General features: G+C 42.8%; 1 protein-coding gene across 3 annotated transcripts in view; it reads right to left on the bottom strand.

The window, feature by feature from the left end:
• Positions 1-5,220, bottom strand: part of LOC122549735 (lysophosphatidylcholine acyltransferase 1-like) — a 157,660-nt gene extending 152,440 nt beyond the window's left edge. The window contains exon 1 of one of the 3 annotated variants that reach the window (XM_043689659.1): positions 4,773-5,220. In XM_043689659.1, the coding sequence (XP_043545594.1) occupies positions 4,773-4,916 (144 nt within the window). In that variant the 5' untranslated portion in view covers positions 4,917-5,220. Of the gene's footprint in view, positions 1-3,092; positions 3,194-4,772 lie in introns of those variants that run through there. The other 2 variants (XM_043689657.1, XM_043689658.1) reach the window with 2 other exon arrangements.
• Positions 5,221-22,223: the final 17,003 nt, after the last annotated feature.

Here is a 22,223-nt window from a genome sequence, read left to right as displayed (position 1 = left end):
CTCTCTCACATCTGACAAGAGCATAGCACTCTATTAAAGGCCATCTATGCACCTTAATTTACAGACCCAAAAAACAGTTTTCCTGCTCTACAAGTTAGTACCCACGATTTATATTTTAAAAAATGTTTAATCATGGGACAGATCTCAATTAAACATTTTTTTAAAAACTCAATTTTTTTCCTAAATCTAAGATTTATGCTTTAAGCATACTTTAAAATCTGCCGAGAGCAGTTCCCATAATGAGGTCTCCCCCCCCCCCCCACCAAGCTCGACTGTGAAATTTTAAATTTTTGTTTATTTTCCTTGGATCAACTGGGATGACCAGAGATGCTGGTAACTTCATAGTCAGCCAGCTGTGAAAGTTCACTGCTTTTTTGTCTGAACTCGAGAGCAGTTCAAGGAACAATCTCCCATGTGGTCTACTGCTCTCTCTCTCTCTTCTTCAGTCTTAAAATGTCATTGTTTTTGATCTTTTTCTCCAAAGTTCCAAAACCAACCAACAGCTTATAAAACAGCAATTACTGCTCCAAGAAATCGAGGAAATTAACTCCAACACTGGAAACACTCAAAAGCTCTTACATCTATGATTTTCTCCCATTGATTTATCTTTTGTTGTATCTCTCAAAATAGCCTAAAGTGCATCACATCTATTCAATATGAGACTAAATAGTTCAAATTATGTAAGCAAACAGGATAACCATTTTTGTATAGAGCTAAAGATAAACAACTGATTCGTCAGCTTATGATTGCACAGTGAAGGAAAGATACTCATCAGGACAGCAAGAGAACTCAGTAATACTTTCAATACATAGGTCTTTAATCTTCCCTAAAATAGTGGAGCCTTGGTGTAATTATTACTATGTGCAACATAGAAATAGGCCTACCACTCCAATGGGTCCATGGTGACATTTGTATTGCATACAAGCTTCTTCCACCCTTTAGTTAATCATATTTAATGTTTTCTCCTGCAAACACTTTCCTAAGACAGAATCTCAGGAACAGAGAGTTAAAAAAAAATTGACATTTCAGGCAAAAGCCCTTCATCAGGGAGCTGGGAGCCTCAGGGGTAGAGAGATAAATGGGAGGGGGAAGGTAGCTGAGTGTGCAATTGTTGGATGGAAGTGTGGGCAATGGTGATAGATGAGAGGGGAGGATGGTCCTCACTTTCGCAGAGTTGATTTTAACCTATACAGTCTATCAGTAACTTTATGAAAAGCATTGTGTTAATCAGAAGCAGAGAATTTTTTCTGAAAATGCACATTACTGGAGACTATTCAGCCCAGAGCCTATGCCAGTTCTTTAATTTAAAAATGTTACTCTATTTCTTTCTCTTCCCTGTGACATTATAGAAATCTACAGATAAATACACTTAAACCATCACCCATGGCTCACTTCATGAGGTGAACAACTCCACAATACTGCAGTTCTACTTAATGAAATGGCATCCATCATACAAATTTTTTTTGAAACAGAGAACCAGTGAATCTAAACTTGAATACCTCAATATACCCCACTCACCCATTATGTATCAAGAAAAGAGTGGAGAGAAATGACAATTAATGCATATATTGTGCAAAGCAAATGAAAATATTTCATACACAAAATTTTATAAAGAATCATCAACTGTTACTCTCTCCATTGATGCTGCCAGACCTGCATATTGCCAATAATTTTAGTTTATTTCAGACTCTCAACATTTGCAATACTGGAAATACTTTTACATTCATAAATTCATAATATTCATAAAATTTTAAATCCTACTGGGATAGGGGAAAAGTTTCACAGTATGTAGCAAAAATACAGGTATCAGTTTTTCTTCCCTTAACATTGTATTCAATTGCTATAATGGACAGGTTATCTAAAATTACATAGAGATCGTGATCCACTGGGTCAATGGGCTGAAGAGAGGCAGATGGAGTTAAATTTGGATAAATGCAAGGTACTGCATTTTATTAAAATAAGGACAGAACTTAGATATTAGTAAAAGTAACGCCTTGGGTAGTGTTGTAGAACAGAGACCTAGGGGCTCAGCTACATAATATTTTGAAGATATATACAGATAGGGTGGTTAAGATGACACTAAGCATGCTTGCCTTCATTGCTCAGTCCTTTGAGTATAGGAGTCAGCGCATTATGTTGAGGCTGTACAAGTCATTAGTGGGATCTCTTCTAAAGTACTGTGTTGAGGTCTGGGTCACCATGTTATAAGAATGATATTATTAAATTGGAGGGGGTTCTGAATAGATTCAGAACCAGAATGTTGCTGGGAATGGAGGGCTTGAGTTATAAGGAAAGGCTGGGACTTGAGTGGGCGGCACGGTGGCACAGTGGTTAGCACTGCTGCCTCACAGCGCCTGAAACCCGGGTTCATTTCCCGCCTCAGGCGACTGACTGTGTGGAGTTTGCACGTTCTCCCCGTGTCTGCGTGGGTTTCCTCCGGGTGCACCGGTTTCCTCCCACAGTCCAAAGATGTGCAGGTCGGGTGAATTGGCCATGCTAAATTGCCCTTAGTGTTAGGTAAGGGGTAAATGTAGGGGTATGGGTGGGTTGCGCTTCGGCGGGTCGGTGTGGACTTGTTGGGCCGAAGGGCCTGTTTCCACACTGTAATGTAATGTAATAATGTAACGTAATGAGTGTCAGAGGTTGTGGGTGACTTTACAGGGGTTTATAAAATCATGAGGGGTACAGATAAAGGTGAATGAGAGTTCTCTTTCCCCTAACATGGGGGATTTCAAGATTACAGGGCATATTTTTAAGAAGCAAGGAGAAAGATTTAGAAGAGGTTGGGAAGCATTTTTTTTTTACTTTTTTTGAGACAGCATAGTTTCTGTATGGAATGAACTTCCTGAGGAAGTGGTGGATGTGGGCACAGTTACAATGATTAAAACTTATTTAGAAAAGTAAACAAATAAGAAATGTTTGGAGGGATATGCGGCAAGTGCAGGCAGGTGAGACTAATTTATGGTCAGCAAGGACTGGTTAAAGCAAAGTCTGTTTCCATGCTATATGACTATGTTGCAGACCTAGGTATTCAATGTCCACTTAACATCTGCCTTAATTAAAACAATGCCTTCAAAAACAGAGCTACTTACCTGCCCACACATACTCAAGAAAAATTGTAGCTAGAGTTTCAAACAATTTCATTTGTCCAATTGTTAGCAAATGATTGTTATGCATTAAATAAAACAAAGAACTGCAGATGCTGGGAATCGGAAATAAAAACAGAACTGCTGGAAAATTGCAGTAGGTCTGGCAGCATCTGTGGTGAAAAAGCAGAGTTAACAATGAGTCTAGTGACTCTTCAGAACTTAATTTGTAGCTAGATGGTACATATGTTAAAAATTTTAGCTGGTGCTGAAACAAAGAGGAATAAGCAGATAGGTAGAATTGAAGTCTATAGAGAGAATGACAATTGTCGTGCATATTGTACACAGCAATTGAAAATATTTCAGACATATGTAGATAAACAATTATCTGAAGAATCATTAACTGTTACTCTCTCCATAGATGCTGCCAGACCTGCATATTGCCAACAGCTTTGGTTTAATTTCAGACTCCCAATATCTGCAGTACTTGAAATAATTTTACAATGTCACTTTACAAGATAGTACAGGCACCCGTGAGACAGGCAGCACCTACAGGTGTGCTGAAGCACCAATTGCAACTCCCCAAGGCCCACAGAACTGCCATACACAGTTGAACCAGCAGCAACATATTTGCAATCAAATTATATCCCACGAGAACATTATCATTGCTCATAATGTTTCCCTTATTACTCTTAAAATAAGCATGCCTCACAAACAAACACTACTCTTGTAAAGGGTGTTAACGATGATCTCTAGTCCCACATCAGCTTTTAGGAACACATGAAGGAAGGAAATTTAATCCACAGGTACCCTATGGATTTTATTCCACAGCAAAATACAACAACCAGCCACAAATGATGGTTACAATCTAACCTCGATGAATGCAAAAATCGTGAAAGGTACACCATGTACATTTGACTGCAGTATCGGTTGGAAGCCCATTCATACCTTAACTGACAAATACTCGAGGTATTACGCCTTCAAACTTTGTGGAGCCAAGTCGTAAATGGCGTCACTGTGATCTGGGGCTACAAGTAACAGGAAGCTAAACATTGTGCGTTATTAGTTTCCTAGGGGGACGGAATTCACTACTGAGAGCTTCCTTAAGGAAACGAGCAGTTAAGACTCTCATACTAGAAGACACGTAACGGATGTACTGCAGCTGATCTTAATTTTCTACTCAGATTTTGAAAAGTCCATGGTATTTACAGTTAATGGCACTATTAATCCTGCCTTAGCTTTGAGCAGACTTGGCAAAAAAAGGTTAGAATTTTTTTTCGCGACAAAGCAAGAGTTGCAAATCCCAATCCAAGTGCAAGATCTCAAAAAGACAACACTCCCCGCGAAGTGTAAGCGAACCGTGAAGCTGAATTCACGTCGGACGTTAAATAAAAAAAAGAGGGAGGTTTGTTTTCCCATCACTTGTGGGAGTATGGGGTCTCCCTCAATTCGTGGCGCTGTCACTGCCAGGGCCCTCACCGAGGTCGAGAGAGAGAGAGAAAAAAGCGGAGCCAGCCAGCCAGCCCTGTAGCAAGGGCTGGATGCAAAAAGAGACAGCGCTCCCCTTCACACCCCCTCCATCACCAGCACGTCTCCCTCCCATTTTCCCCCTCAAACCCCTTCCACCCCATCCCCATCCCCATCCCCATCCCCATCCCTATCCCTAGCCCTAGCCCTAGCCCTCACCTGCACTTTCTGCAGCACCGACAAGCGGATGTCATGTACAAAAGGATTCCTGACCGGCGGCAGCCGAGCCCGCTCCTCCTCCTCCTCATTCCCACAAGCGCCGCTTACTTTCGCCGTGCAGCGTCCTCTCCTCAACAACCTCATATTCCGCAGGGAGTGGTGGTGGAGGAGGGGGGAATGGGAAGATGGAGTTGCTCGAGGGACTGAACGACAGCACCGCGCGAGGACCACACGCCACTCTCAGCCGTGTCGCAGTAACCGTCTCCCTGCCTGTATCCGCGCAGGCGCCCCGCCCCGCCAATAGGCGGCGATTACCCTCCTCCCAACCTCAACTCAAGCGCGCGCGCGCGCTCGGGTCGCTCGCGGAGCGCACGTTAAATTCCCAGCTCGTGCATGGCCCCTGAAAGATGCGTGAATGAAACGAAGTGTAAATACATATTCTGAGCCGAGAGAGAGAGACAGACAGACAGACAGACAGACAAACAAACAATGCATATCATTGGGAAAAACGCTACTCCTTCTTCACAGGCAGTCTCTCAGGACCTTAGGCGTTTTCTTCCACGCCCGCCCTGAGTAGTTTCACTGCTCACCGAGAGCTGGGCTAGGTGACATTTGGTGAAGTGAGGGGCTGGCTCAAGTTTTCGCACGTCCTCCTGTTTTGCGCTTGACTTCCCTCTGGGCCTGTTGGAGATGTCCGAGATGGAGTACCTGTCCGATGATGCTTCCACTCTAGTTTGGTGGCCTCGGGCAAGAGATACCCTTGGAGCAGCCCTGCACGTTTTCAAAGAGACTTTTAGGATATCTTTCTTCTCCCTCCTGGTGACCATTTGTCTGCCAAAACTTGGCGTGGAGAGCTTGTTTTGAAAGTTATGTGCTAGGGATGAGCCCTGCCTAGCATAGCTGATTGATCACAACTAATGCCTCTTGGCTGGATATTGGCCCAAGGAAGGACATTGACATTGGAGCACCTATCCTCCCATTGGATTTGTGGAGGCACTGCAAGAGGTATTTTGCAAGGGATATTAGGTGTCTGCTGAACATGCCAACGTCTCCAATGCATACAGGAGGCCAGGTAACAATGGTGCCCTACAGATCATGGGTTTGGTACTGTGTTCAGTTCTTTGTCATCAAACATCGTGTTACTTAGACAGCTAAAGGCTGTGCTGGCACACTGGAAATAATGCTGAATTTCATGATCTGCATATGCCCTCACCGACAGCCCCAAATTAAGATTTGACTGTTTTATGCATCTGTCTTCACCAATTGACGCAAGGTAGAAGTTAGATAGGGTTCAAATAGACTAAGGAGAAAACACTTAAAATGTTAGCAGGCCACAAAATAGAAAAGTTACCTCGTCTGAATAGGATGCTACTTAATTGCTGAAGTAAGTAGGGTGGAGGTTTCAGCTACCATCTCCCAATTTTCTTTAGATACCATACCACAGTTGCAGAGTGCTAGAGAAAATGTTCAAAAATAAGTGAGAGGACAAACCTGTCATCTACAAGCTTGGCAGCCCAATTTTATAGTGGGAAAAAGTAGAAGCAATAATTTGAGAAAAAGTTAATCATCATTTGGAAAAATGTAGGTTAATAATTAAAGCCAGTGTGGATTTGTTAAAAGGGAAGATTGATGAATGAAATGCAGTTGATCTACAAATGGTTTTTCTAAACTTGTTATATATAGCACCATGTAGCAGACTTGTTAATAAATGGAAGCCTGAGATTATATGGGCAGTGGAAACACAAAATTAACAGAATGAAAAAAGATGAGAGTGATGGTTTTAAGACAAGAAGTATGTGTTCAATGATGTATTCAAATCATTAGTATCAGAATTATTGCCCTTTTTGATATGTAATAATGAGCTGGATTTGAGTCTACTGGGCATAACTTCAAAACTTGCAGCTGCCCTGAATATTGAAAGTGGTGTAAATATTGAGGAAGATTATGACTGATTTGTGAAATGAACAGAGACATAGCAGGTTAAATTTAATGGTGAGGGCAAGCCCTAGCAAAAATCATGCCATAGGAAAATTATACTTTAATGACCTTCCTTTAAACTTATATGTGTTTACTTCTAAATGATTCTTGCTTCATTGAAAACAAACAGGAAAATAGTTTTGCATTATGTAAGCAAATAATATTTCATCATCAACCACCAGTAGGAACTGATTTCAAAACATTTAAGTAATTTTCAAAAATTGCAGTCTCAAACAGGGATTAATAGAAGTCAGCGCATTAAAACAGATATTCTTTAGTTTATTTTACAAATTTATTGGTTCACTTAGAAGCCCAGCTGAGCTCACTTGGAAAGCATCAGCAGCACAAGGTACTGTGGACTTACTTGAAATTCTCCCTGCTGCTGTCAATGTTCCGCCACGTGTTCAATCCTACGTGAGATAGCCAGCCCATTCTGTGCTGAATATAAGGCAGCCACACTTCACATTTACCCCTACTCACACCAATCCTGCCCCTGCTTTACATTCCAACAGGAGCACTCACCAATTCAACAATATCCCATAGGAATGAATAGTGAGAACCTTCTGAATTGCTTCTAATGCAATTATATCTTGTTTTTTATGAAATAAAAGCAAAACTGTCCACAGCAGTCCTGTTGTGGTCTCACTAAATATTGTACAAAATTATTTATTTTTATATTCCACTCCCCTTCTATTAAATGTCAACATTTCATTTGCCTTTCTAATCACTTGCTGCGGAGAAGTCAATGACTTGGGTGTAACTTTTCTTCAGGACTTGGGGTGGGGGTAAGGGTAGGAGTGTGGCTAGGGTTTTGGGTGGGGAAAGAGGCAGAGTAGTGAGGTAGTGATAGGTGAACACAGGTAGTGGGTATACAGCCTGGTTGGTCAATGGGAAGAAAAAAATGGGTTGGTAGCTGGAAAGAAGGGTTGGTCAGAGGAGTGGAAGAAAGGAGGAGGGGCTGGAAAGGGAGTCAGGGAATGGGAAGGAGGTTATTTGAAATTGAGAAATAAATGTTGAGTCCTCTGAACTGTAGGCTGCCCAGGTGGAATATGAGGTGTTGTACCTCCAATGTGCAGTCTGATTCGCTGTGGCAATGGAGTAGGCTGAGGATGGTCACGTCAGAGAGGGAATGGGAAGGGGAATTGAAATGGGCAGTGACTGGGAGGTCAGATTAGCCCTTGCGAGCCCGGCTGAGATGCTCATCAAAATGTGCCCTTAGTTTACGTTTGGTCTCACCAATGCAAAGAAGACCACATCAGGAGCACCGGATACAGTAAACGAGGTTGGAGGAGAGTCAGGTGAACTCTCTCTCACCGGGAAGGACTGTTTGGATGGAGGTGAGAGGGGTGGTGTGCCAACAGGTTTTGCATCTTTTTCGGCTACAAGGGAACTTACCAGGGGTTCAAGAGGGGGTTGATTGGGAGAGTTGCATGAACCAAGGAATGGCGAAAGGAACGGTCCTTACAGAAGGCAGAAAGTGGCATGGAGGGGAAGATATTCTTGGTGGTGGAGGCGAGTTGGAATTGGCAGAAGTGTTTAAGGATGATGTGTGGGATGCGGAGATTGGTGAGGAAACAGAATGGGATGGAGGCTCTGACAAGGAGACATTCCATTCCTAAGCATCCTAGATGTCCACCTGTTTTGAACACCATGCTTTCCCCCCCTCTGTCATCCAGGCAGCCCTCCATCACACCGCCTCCATTCCCAACTCCACTGCTCTAAACCACCCCCCACCAAACGCAATAAAGGGTCTCCCTTGTCCACATCCAACGCATCATTCTTAAACACTTGCACCAACTGCAACTAGACCCATCACCAAGAACATCTTTCCCTCCCCACCCCTCTCTGCATTCCGCAAGGACCGTTCCCTTTGCCTATACATTGTTCACGTCACTCTCTCCACCAAACCCGCCAAATTCTCGATACTTTCTCTTGCAACTGTAAAAGATGCAACACCTGCTGCCACACCACCCCTTCACCTCCATCCAGGGCCCCAAACAGTCCTTCCACATGAGACAGAGGTTCACCTGCCTCTCCTCCAACCTAGTTTACTGTATTCAGTGCTCCTGATGTGATTCTCTCCACATTTCATAGAATTTCATGGAAACCCTACAGTGTGGAAACAGGCCATTTGGCCCAACAAGTCCACACTGACCCTCCGAAGAGTCAAATCCATTCCCCTAACTAATGCACCTAACCTACACATCCCTGAACACTATGAGCAATTTAGCATGGCCAATTTACCTAGCCTGCACATCTTTGGACTGTGGGAGGAAACCTACGCAGACACAGGGAGAATGTGCAAACTCCATACAGACAATCGCCCGAGGCTGGAATCGAACCCGGGTCCCTGGTGCTGTGAGGGAGTGGTGGTAACCACCGAGCCCTGACCAAACATACACTAAGGGCATGTTTCGCTGAACCTTTCAACTGGGGTTGCAAGGGCCGACCTGATCTCCCAGTCACCACCCATTTCAATTCCCCTTCCCATTCCCTCTCCGACATGACCATCCTCAGCCTCCTCCATTGCCATAGCGGATCAGAACACAAATTGGAGGACCAACAACTCATCTTCCGCCTGGGCAGTCAACAACCCGGAGGATTCAACATTGAGTTCTCCAATTTCAAATAACCTCCCTTCCCATCCCCTGAAGGCCTTACCAGCTACTTCCCCTCCCTTCCATTCCTCTGACCGACACTTCCTTTCAGTTACCAACCCATTTCGTTCTTCCTGTCGACCAACCAGGCTGTACCCTCTACCTTTGTTCAACTTTCACTACCTCACCACTCTGCCCATCTCCCCACCCAAAACCCTCCCCCGCACCCCCGCATTTATCTGCAGCTCCCTTTACCCCTACCCCAGTCCTGAAGAAGGGTTACACCCGAAAAGTTGATTTATGCTGCCTGGCTTGCTGTGTTCTTCCAGCTTCCTGCTTGTCTACCTTGGATTCCAACACCTGCATTTTTCTTTGTCTCCAATCACTTGCTGCAGCATACTAACTTTTCATGAAACGTGCCCAAAGGCAGTCCAATCCGTCTGTTCCAGATAAGATAATTGGCAAAAGAATCAAAGGTGAAAATGATTTGTTTGCCTACATTTTCTTATTATGGAAAACAGTGTCCAAAAAGCCAACCCCGAAGCGAACGGGGTAAATAATTGCAACAAAAAAAAAACCAAGGCCAGGGGAGCGCAATAAATTGGATAGTTTCTTCTAAGAGCCAGTGCAGGCGCAGTAGTCCAAATAGTCTCCCATGTTATGTCATTCAAAGTTGTATTCAGACAATATTGTATCACGAAAATATAAATTCCCCTTAGCCCTGATCATGATGTTATCAAGTGTATTCTTTTTGATATTGATTTATCTTTTCCTTAATTATGTCACCTTTTGATCATAACCATATTTGACAAGACAAGTATAGAATAAACTAGCAAAGGGAGTCTGAAATTAGGGAAGAAATAGCTTAATAGAAATGAATACAGCATTCTTCTATTTTCATGTCTGTAGGATGTTTTACTGAGATAATCTTTAATATCTTTTGCTGCTTTTCTAAAATAGATCTGCAGGTCATTCAACTCCTCATATTCCCTTTTACGATTTCAATGCCTGTTCATTCCCTTTTTGCTTTGCTTTGGTGATTACTGTTTTGACCTTCAATTTTGAGTTTATATGGAGAGTATATTGCTGAAATGTAACTTTTTCTCTACATAGATCACAGAATCATAGAATGATTTCAGCATGGTAAGAGGTTATTCAATCCGTCATGCCAATGCAAGCTCTCTGCAAAGCAACTCAACTCTCCTTCTCTCTTCCACGGTAGATTTGCAAATTGTTCCTCCTCAGATGATTTCCAATTCCCTGTGAAAAGCCACAATAGCATGTTACTAAACCACACTGTCAGGCGGACCATTCCAAATTTTAATTACTTGCTATTTTTAAAACAAGGAACATAGAACAGGACAGCACAGGAAAAGGCCCTTCGGCGCACATTGTTGTGCCAAACATGACACCAAATTAAACAAATCCATTCTGCCTGTCCATGGTCCATATCCCTCCATCCCTTGCTTATTCATTTGTTTATCTAAAAGCCCCTTAAATGCCCCTATCATATCTGCCTCCACCACTACCCATGCCAGCACTTCCAGGCACCTACCACTCTGTAAAAAAAACCTGTCCTCACATCTCCTTTGAACTTTCACCCTCTTACCTTTAATGCATGCTGTCGAGTATTAGATGTTTCATCTGTGAGAAAAACATTCTGACTGTCATAATTATTAACTTGTATCAGGTCTCCCCTCAGCCTCTGCTGCTGCAAAGAAAACAACCCTAGTGTGTCCAGCCTCTCCTTATAGCTTATACTAATAGAGAAAGTGGTGTGCAGGGTGTTCTAGCTAGGTGGATAAAGAACTGGTTGAGCAACAGGAGACAGGGAGTAGTAGTTGAAGGGAGTTTCTTGAAATGGAGAAAGGTGACCAGTGAGTGGTGTTCCACAGGGATCAGTGCTGGGGCCACTGTTGTTTGTGATATACACAAATGATCTGGAAGAGGGCACTGTTGGTATGATCAGCAAGTTTTCAGATGACACGAAGGTTTGTGGAGTAGCAGAAAGCATAAGGGACTGTCAAAGAATGCAGGAGAATATAGATAGACTGGAGAGTTGGGCGGAGAAGTGGCAGATGGAGTTAAATCCAGGCAAATGTGACGTGATTTTGAAGAGCCTTGGGAAAAGTTGATGAGCAGAGAGATCTGGGAGTGCAGGTCCATTGTACCCTGAAGGTTGCTGCACAGGTAGATAGAGTGGTCAAGAAGGCATATGGTATACTTACCTTCATCAGATGGGGTATTGAGTATAATAGCTGGCAGGTCATGTTAAAATTGTACATGACATTGATTTGGCTGCATTTACAATACTGTTTACAGTTCTCGTCACCACATTAGCAAATGGATGTGGACACATTGGAGAGGGTGCAGGGAAGGTTTACAAGATGTTGCCTGCTATTGAAGGTGCTAGCTATGAAGAGAGGTTGAGTAGGTTAGGTTTGTTTTCATTAGTAAAAAGGAGATTGAGGGGAGGCCTGATTGAGGTTTACAAATCATGAAGGGTATAGACAGGGTAAGTAGAGATAAGCTTTTTCCCAGGGTGAAAGATTCAATAATGAGTAGTCACGCTTTCAAGGTGAAAAGTTTAAGGGAGATACACGAAGGGTGGTAGGTGTCTGGAACGCGTTGGCAGCAGAGGTATTAAAGGCAGGCATGGTAGATTCATTTAAGATGCGTCTGGACAGATATATGAGTAGGTGGGGAGCAGAGGGATACAGATGCTTAGGAATTGGGCGACAGGTTTAGACAGTAGATTTGGGTCGGCTCAGGCTTAGAGGGCCGAAGGGCCTGTTCCTGGGCTGTAAATTTTCTTTGTTCTTTGTCTACCCTCTAATCTGGGCAGCATTCTGGTAAACCTCTTATGCACCCTCTCCAAGCCTTCACATTTTTCCAGTAATGTGTCTACCAGAATTGAATGCAATACTCCTAAGTATGGCCTAATCAAATTTTTATAAAGCTCAGCATGACTTCCTGACTTTTGTACTCATCACCCTGTCCAATAAAGGCAAGCAAGCCATTCACCTTCTTTACCACCCTATCTACTTATGTCACCACTTTCAGGGAGCAATGGATTAGGATCCCAAGATCCCTCTGTATATCAATGCGTTAAGGGTTCTGACATTAACTGTATACTTTCCCTTAACATTTGATCTCCCAAAGTGCAACATCTCACAGTTGCCTGGATTAAACTCCATCTGCCATTACTCCACCCATATCTGAAACTGATCTATATCCTGCTGTATCCTTTGACCGCTTTCTACATTATCCACAGCTCCACTGATCCTTGTATCATCTGCCAACTTAGTAACATTTTTATCCAAGTCATTTATACATTTCACAAATAGCAGAGGTGCCAGTATGGTTCCCTGCAGAACACCACAAGTCACGGACCCAACCAGAAAAACACCCTTCCATCACTACTCTCTGTCTTCAATGGGAAAGCTAATTCTGAATCCAGACGACCAATGTATCCCATGCATCTTAATCTTCTGGATGAGCCAACCATGAGGGACCTTGTCGAAAGCCTTATTAAAATCTATGTAGACAACATTCACTGCTCTACCCTTATCGATCACCTTTGTCATCTCCTCAAAAAAATTAATCAAGTTAGTAAGACCTAGGCTGAACCATACAAAGTCAAGCTGACTGTTGCTAATTAGGTCATGCTTTTGTAAATGCGCATGAATCCTATCCCTAAGAATTCCCTCCAGTAGCTTCCCAACCATCAATTTGAGACTCACTAATCTACAGTTTCCTGGATTATCCGTATTTCCTTTCTTGACAGAGAGAACAACATTAGCTACTTTCCAGTCCTCAGGGACCTCTGCAGTGGCTAGAGAGGATACAAAGATCTCAGTCAAGGCCCCAGGAATCTCCTCTCTTGCCTCTCTCAATAACCTGGGGTTGATCCCATCAGGCCGGGGGGACTTAGTCTCCTTAATGCTCTTCAAGAGACCAAACATCACTTCTTTCTTGATTTTAAAATGCCCTAGCATATTAGCATGTCCCACACTAATCTCACTACCCTCCATTTCCTTCCCTTTGCTGAATATCAATGCAAAGTACTCATTTAGAATCTCGCCCATACTCTCTGCCTCAAAGCACAGGTTCCTTCCTTTCTCCTCGAGTGGTCCTACCCTCTCTCTAGTTATCCTTTTGCTTTTAACATATGCACAAAATATGTTGGGTTTCTCTTTAACCCTGTTGCTAAGGATAATTCATGGCCCCATCTTCCTCTCCTAATTTCACTCTTGAGCTTTTCCTGCTTTTTAAAATATATTTCTCACAGTCCCTGTCCAATTTTAACTTCCTAAACTTCATGTATGTTTCCTTTCTCTTTTTGACTAAATTCAGAACTTCCCTTGTCATCCAAGGATCCCATCCCTTGCCATCCTTATTTTTCCATCCTTACTGGAACATCCAGTTGTTCCTTAACTCTGATCAAAAGGTCTTCCTGAAGAAGGGCTTATGCCCGAAACGTCGATTCTCCTGTTCCTTGGATGCTGCCTGACCTGCTGCGCTTTTCCAGCAACACATTTTCAGCTCAAAAGGTCTTTAAACAACTCCCACATATCAAATGTGGACTTGCTCAATAATAGCTGCTCACAATTAATTCTCCCTTGCTCCTGCCTAATAATCTTAAAATTTTCCCTTCCCCAATTTAATACTTTCCCTCAAGGCCCAGATCTATCATTTATTCATAGTTATCTTAAAACTTAAGGAATTGTGGATCAATGTTTCCAAAATGCTGTCCCACTGAAAGGTCAGTCACCTGGTCATGCTCATTTGCCAACACAAGGTCCAGTATTGCCCCTGTTCTATTTGGACGATCCACATAATGTTTCAAGAAACCCTCTTGGATGATTCTAACAAATTCTATGCTGTGTAAGCCTCTTGCTATAAGGAAGTTCCAATCGTACTGGGGAAGTTAAAGCCACTCACTATGACAATTCTGTTGGTTTTGCACATTTTCATAATCTGCCAATGTATCTGTTCCTTAATGACCCAGTGGCTGTTGGGGGACCTATAGTATAATCCTATCAGAGTGATTGTACCTTTCTTATAAGCTCTACGTATGTTGCCTCAGTGAATGAGCCTTCTAATATGCCTTTTCTGAGTGCAGCTGCGAAATTCTCTCTGATTAGTAATGCAACTCCTCAACTTCGAGTCATAGAGTCATAGAGAGATGTACAGCATTGAAATAGACTTTACAGTCCAACTTGTCCATGCCAAGCATGTTTTGTGTCATCCACAAATTCTGAAATTGTACCCAGACATCCAAGTCTAGATTATTAATATAGATCAAGAAAAGCAATGGTAACCCTGAAGAATACTATGGTAGAACTTCTAACTGTCTGAAAAAAACGATGTTCACTATCACTTATTTCTTTAATTTATATCTGGTGATGGGAGAGCAATATCATGGCAACCAACCGGGAGTTTACTTACCCTCATTTGACCTGATCCTATGAGACTTCATGAGGTCCAAAATCAATGTTGAGGAGTCCCAAATCAACCCCCTCTCATGGATCAGTCATATTGGTGGAATGTGACCTACACCATTAGGGATGGTGATAATGGTGTTAATATTGATGCAGTGAAAATGACAATGTCAGGTTGTTGCTTGACTAGTTTATGGAACAGCTCTCACCAAGCAATAAGGATATGGCGAACTCACCTCTACATCGCTGGGGCATTCGCCAACTCTGTAACACCTCCTCCTACTCTCCCCTTAATTATTATCCCATCTCTGATCACCAAGCCATCATCTCCCAGACTATCAACAACCTCATCATTTCAGGTGACCTCCCAACCACAACTTCCAACCTGATAGTTTCCCAACTCTGCACCGCCCGTTTCTATCTCCTACCCAAAATCCATAAACCCAACTGCCTTGGATGACCCATTGTCTCTGCCTACCCCTGCCCCACCGAGCTCACCTCCTCCTACCTTGACTCCATTTCTACTTGCTACAAAACAAAGGGGTGGCTATAGGCACCCACATGGGCACAAGCTATGGCTGCCTTTTTGTAGTATTTGTGGAAGAGTCCCTCCTCCACACTACACCGGCATCATCGCTCACCTTATTCTCCGCAATGTTGATGATTGCACCGGTGCTGCCTCGTGCTCCTGCGAGGAGCTGAAGCTGTTTATCAACTTCATCAACACCTTCCACCGTGCCCTCAAATTCACCTGGACTATTTCTGACACTTCTCTCCTCTTCCTGGACCACTGTGTCCCCATATCTGGGAACGGATTCACCACTGACTTCCATTTCAAACCCACTGATTCTCACGAGTATCTAGACTACAACGCCTCTCACCTAACCTCCTGCAAAAATGCTATCCCATACTCTCACCACATCTGCCTCTACCACATCTGCTCCCAGGATGAGGTGTTCTACTGTAGGACGTCCCAGATATCCTCCTCCTTTGGTACTGAAGGATGCTTTCAACCGCATCTCCTGCATTTCCCACATTTCTGCCCTCAAACCTCATCCCCTAATCATAATAAGGTTAGTCCCTTTGATCCTCATGTACCATCCCACCAACTTCTGAATCCAACACATCAACCTCTGACATTTCTGCCACCTATAATCAGACCCTACCACCAAAAGATATTTCCTTCTCTACCTCTGTCCGTGTTCCGCAGAGACCATTCATTCCACAACTCCCGCGTCAACTCTACACTCCCCACCAATTTCTCCACCTGATCCGATACCTTTCCCACAACCATAAGAGATGCAACACCTGCCCCTCCCTACACCTACACCTGCCCTCTCACCTCTGTCCAAGGCCCAAAACAATCCTTCTAGATCTGGCAGAGATTCATCTGCACTTCATCCAACCTGATTTTTTGTATCTGTTGCTCCCAATGTGGTCTCCACTATATCCAGGAGACCAAACCCACACTCGGAGCAGTTCAAGGAGCATCTCCGCTCTACACTCATCAACCAACCCACCATCTGGTTATCGAGGAGAAAGTGAGGACTGCAGATGCTGGAGATCAGAGCTGAAAATGTGTTGCTGGAAAAGTGCAGCAGGTTAGGCAGCATCCAAGGAGCAGGAGAATCGATGTTTCGGGCATGAGCCCTTCTTCAGGAATCCCTTCCCACTGACGAATCACAATAACCCTCCACCTGCATCCACCTATTACCATTCCATCTACCCTACCCCCACCCAATCCCTCTATTTACTTCTGGGCTTCCCTCCCTCTCCCCATCCCCAGTAATGATGAAGGGTTAAAACATAGAACAGTACAGCACAGTGCAGAGTCTTCGGCCCTCGATATGTCTGTCTTTTATCCTGCGCTAAGATCACACTAACCTACATACTCTTCATTGTACTAACTTCCATGTGCCTATCCAAGAGTCGTTTAAGAGCCTGAAACATTGACTTTCCTGTTCCTTGAATGCTGTCTGACCTGCTGTGCTTTTTCAGCTTCATATCTATTGACTCTGGCTTCCAGCATCTGAAGTTCTTACTGTCTCCAAGCTCTCACAGTTATTGTACAAATCCCCAGATGTAAGAAAGGTACACCCACAATACTGTTATGAAGGGGGGGGTCCAGATCTTTGACCTGGCAGGAGTGAGGGAACAATAATATACTGCAGTTCTAAGTCATAATGATAGCCACCTGTCATTTGTCTGCTTCATATCCGTGCTGCTGCTACTGATCTTTTTACTCCGGGCTTTAAAATTTGCTGATGATTTTTTTTAATGTTTATTTGTACTCTTTTTGTTAGCAATTTCCATCCTATACTTCCCTCAGTAACTTCAAATTCATCTGATTCAGTTGATATAACACCTTTTAAGTACAATTAGTCCCTCATTTGTCTCCTCTTAAAATCTATGGGATCTGGATTTCTTATACACCTTGGTTATTTCACCAGCACATGTCCACAAAGTGCAAACGCCTCCTCCAGGGGACAAATAGAGAATTGCTTTACTATGCTTTTTAAGGCAGGCCCGTAATTGGAAAAGAACATTAAAAGTATTAAATTTGCACCTCAGCCATATTCTCTGCCTCAATGCATACATCTGTATGGTCCCCGCTTGGCCCCACTCTTCTTTTTACAATCTTTTTACTACTGTCAGTTCTGCTATAATGTGTGTTTCTTCAATGCACATTGGCTTTAACACGATTGAAGAATTTAGACCATTATTTTTTGAATGCAAATGCTCCTTATCTGTATTGGCATTAATGCGATTTCAGCCCCATGGCGCAGCTATTGCTTGATTTTCGTATAACCAGCAATTGCGCGAGAGGAAGTATCGCGTTATATCAGAACCGGCGGCTGTACTTAAATGCTTATAGATGACTTTGGGATTCCAGGTTATGTTGACTGAGAGTCTCTTCTTATAATCTCTCTTCGCTGCTCTTCTTTTCTCAATTCCCCTCTTAAGGTTATCAATTTGATATCTGTCATAAACATCCTTTTCTCCCTTCATCTCATTCTCTGGTTCTTTCTTCTGTCAGAATTCTAGCTTGATTTGGTTCCACAGGCTAGCGCAATATCGAGGGCCGAAGAGCCTGTACTGTGCTGTAATGTTCTATGTTCTATTTGTCTTACATTTTAACTTTGTAGTTTACCTTGATTGCACCCTGAATTACCTCTTCTTTAAAGATATCTGGCTATTGTTACTATTTGTGTGCCGATCTCTGATCACAGTTTGCCTGGGATAGGGATAGGAGTGTTCCCACAACACTCCTAGCTGTTTTTTTCCTAGCACTGATCATGTATGAATGGGTTTTAACTGACAGAAAAATGGGGTTCATGTCATACGTCCAGAGATCTCATCTCAGCTTTAGCCCTTCCTGATATTCCAGATATTCAGGGAGAGTGTGGGTCTTAAATTCAGGCAAAATTATTACATTATTAAACTATTAAGGCAACATCATTAAGAGCTTATTAAAAGTCCTTCTCCAAAAGCTATTTGAGTTTTCTGAGAGGGGGCCAGACTTTAGCAGCTGCCTTTGTCAGACTTTCTGTATGGATGTAAGGACTATGTCACAGAGATGGTTTAAGTTTAATAGGTACTGTTGTTCAAAGTTTAAAGATTCACTCTATGATTGTTAAAGTCCGAATAAAGATCAGGGAAGGAGCCAGAATTAAGAACTTGGCAGTTCAGGAGGTTGTTTCCCCGCTGGCATCACTTAGCATTGCATGGACATTTTAGAGATAAGTGGACATGACTATTTTAACCCCAATGCATCATCTGGAAATAGTTGCTGTACCTTGAAAAATCAAAACCATCAGAGATGAGGAGCATCAGACTTCTTAGGAAGAGCATAATGCCAGGCACTAGGAGTCCACTTGAGAGAGATGAGGAACTCCAAGGAAAATTCTACCCTTAGCACAGGACTAACAAACAGAGATGACACAAGACCTGTAAATCACTAAGAACCAGTGGTGAAGGTGACTATAACTCTTGGGCAAATGGTCGTGTATAGACAACAGTGCCCACATCAGTCTGTACATTGCAGCATGTCACAGACAGCTGCCCAACAGTGCATCAACCAGTCTGAAATCATTATTAATGTGGAAAACACATTACGGTTACAATGGATAGTGTATCGCAGGTTCATATGGCACTAAGTCAACTGCCTAGAGTAAATGGGTGATGGCATGAAATACTATCCTACAATGATATCAATTATGGTGACCTGCTGCCTTCTCCAGAGTTTTGGATATTGAGGACAGTGAGGCCCTTGAAGGGTGCAACTCATCAAGAGGGGGGGAAACAGGGGGTAAGAGGAGAATAAGTTATGTCAAATGGTGGTCCTGTTGAATGACAGGGTGGTCTTCTACAGCCTTCTATTAAGAAGATCTGTATTCTCCCCCTGTGCCACCTTTGATCCCTATGATGCCAGTGACAGACGTTTTGGCAGAAACTCTAAGGGAAACTGCAGTCTCAATTATGACTGCCTTGGGTGTTTGAAACTAATTTCCATTTCTGTTACGGCTTCCTCTAATTGAACAGGAAACTCAGCTCAATCAATTAAGGGTTCACCCAAGGAAGAATCCAAAACTCAGTCAATTTCTTATTCAAGACAGATTTCTGATTCAAAAAGAGACTCATCCCCTGTTTCGTATCACCAAGGGAAATAGGAGGCCCTTGCTCCACTATCTAAGTTAGGAGGGAGAGAGAAAATGGGGGAACGTTATACTCAGTATTAGAGAAAATGGTAGTCTATCATAAGGTGTGACTGAGCACTTAGAAAATTGTCAAAGACATAGAGCACTGGAAAAACACAGCAGACCTGGCAGCATCTGTTGAAAGAAAAACCGAGTTAACCTTTTGAGATCAGTGACCCTTTAGAATTAAAATATCCTTTATTGTCACGTACTCAAGTACAGTAGTACTGTGAAAAGTTTTACAATGACGTCTCTTATGCTGCCATCATAGGTACAAGTGCCTTGATACAAATCTTAGATACAAAAAGAGGAATAGAAAAGAAAAGTAGTCCATTTCTTTACAGTGATTCATAGTATAGCTTAGAAATAAAACTTAAACGATGGACATTACAGACGGATAAACAAATTACAAAAAAGGTTACATTGCAGTAGCCTTGCACAAGGCTTCCTGACCGCCCGTGCCAGACCCCAATCCAACAACTGTCCAAGCCTCTAGTCCACACTTTGAGAATAATGGTAGGATCGGACAGAGTCAACATGGATTTGTTTTTAGGATTAAAGAAGTTTTGCTGCAATTATATAGGGCATTGGTAAGACCACATGTAGAATATTACAGTGTACAGTTTTGGTTACCTTACTGAAGGAAGGATATACTTTCCATTCAGAGTGAAATGAACAACAAAGAACAATAAAGCACAGGAACAGGCCCTTCGACCCTTCTAGCCTGCGCCGCCACATTTTGCCCGTCCATAGTAAAACTGTCTTCATTTACAGGATCCGTATCCCTCTGTCCCCTTCTTATTCATGTATTTGTCCAGGTGCTTCTTGAATGCTGCTGTTGTGTCGGCTTCCACTACCTCCTCTGGGAACACATTCCAGGCACTCACCATGCTTTGTGTGGAAAAAATTATCTCTCACATTTTTTTTAAACTTGCCCCTTGCACCGTGTCCCCTAGTAATTGACCCCTTCACCCTGGGGAAAAACCTCATACTTTCCACTCCATCCATGTCATTCACAATCTTATACATTGCTATTAGGTAACCCCTCAGCCTCCTGTGTTCTAGTGAAAACAAACCCAGTCTATCCGACCTTTCTTCATAGCTAAAATCTCCCATACCAGGCAATATCCTGATAAACCTTTTCTGTACCGTCTCCAAAGTATCCACACCCTTCTGGTAGTGTGACAACCAGAACTGTACACAATATTCCAAGTGTGGTCTAATTAAAATTCTATAAGGCTGGCATAACTTGCCTATGTTATATTCAATGCCGCTTCCAATGAACACAGGCATGCCATAATCCTTTTTTACTCCCTTAACTACCTGTGCTGCCACCTTCAGTGATCTGTGGACCTGCAGACCCAGATCCCTCAAAGAGTTCTGCCATTCACTGTATAATTTCCACCTATACTTGACCTTCCAAAATGCTTCACCTCACAATTGTCCGAATTAAACTCCATCTGCCTTTTTCTGCCAATGCCTCCAATTGATCCAAATCCTGCTATATGCTCTGGCAATCCTCTGACAACTCCACCAATATTTGTATTGTCCACACACTTACTAATTAGACCAGCTACATTTTCCTCCAAACCATTTATGTAGATCATGAACAACAGAGGTCCCAGCACTGATCCCTGTGGAACAGCACAAGTCACACCCTCCATTCCGAAAAGCATCCTTCCACTGCTACCCTCTATTTCCTATGACTAGTGATGTTGAGGTGCTGGTGTTGGACTGGAGACCGAAACTTGCAACCCATCCTATGACTAAGCCAGTTCTGTATTCATCTTGCTAACTCACCCCTAATACCATGTGATTTCATCTTTTGCACCAGTCTGCCATGAGGGTTCTTGTGAAGGGATTTACTGAAGACCATGTAGACAACATCAACCACTTTTCCCTCATCACTCATCTTTGTTACATCCTTTAAAAAAACTCAATCAAGTCAGTGAGGCATGACCTTCCCCACACAAAACCATGCTGTCTATCACTAATAAGTTTATTCACTTCTAAACGTGTGTAGTTCTTGTCCCTGAGAAGCTTTTTAATAGTCTCCCTACCACTGACGTGAGACTCTACAGGCCTGTAATTTCCTCAATTATCCCTGCTACCCTTCTTAAAGAATGGGACAGCATTGGCTATTCTCCAGTGCTTTGAAACTTAACCTGTGGCCAAAGAGGACACAAAAATGTGCCAGCAATTTGTTCTCTTACCTCTGTCAATATTCTGACATAGATCCCATCAAGACCCAGGGTCTTATCTATCTAATACTCTTCAAGATGCAAAACAACTCTTCCTTTTTAATAGCTACTAGACTCAAAAATTCCATGCTCCCTTCCCTGAGATCGTCCTCATCAACTCCTTCTCTTTGGTAAATACTGACGCAAAGTATTCATTTAGGACCTTTTCTGGCTCCACATATAGATTCGCTCCTTTCTCCTTGAGTCAGCAATCCTTTCCTGAGCGACCCCCTTGCTTTTTATATATGTATAAAAAGGCTTGGGATTCTCCTTAAACCAGTTTGCTAATGACTTTTTATGACCCCTTTTAGCCTTTCTAAATACTTGTTTAAATTCTTCAGACTGATCTCTGAGATGACAGAACTGTGTTATGAAGAGAGATTGAGGAGACTGGAACTATATTCTCTTGGGTTTAACTGAACAGATAAATGCAGGAAAGACAATTTCCCCTGCTGGAGGAAGATGGGTGATGGGGGAATGGTAGAATCTGGTACGT

The sequence above is a fragment of the Chiloscyllium plagiosum genome, chromosome 5 (assembly GCF_004010195.1).
Source record: "Chiloscyllium plagiosum isolate BGI_BamShark_2017 chromosome 5, ASM401019v2, whole genome shotgun sequence".
Taxonomy (NCBI): domain Eukaryota; kingdom Metazoa; phylum Chordata; class Chondrichthyes; order Orectolobiformes; family Hemiscylliidae; genus Chiloscyllium; species Chiloscyllium plagiosum.
The sequence above is the reverse complement of the archived record's forward strand: the minus strand, read 5'-3'. Positions and strand labels throughout refer to the sequence as shown.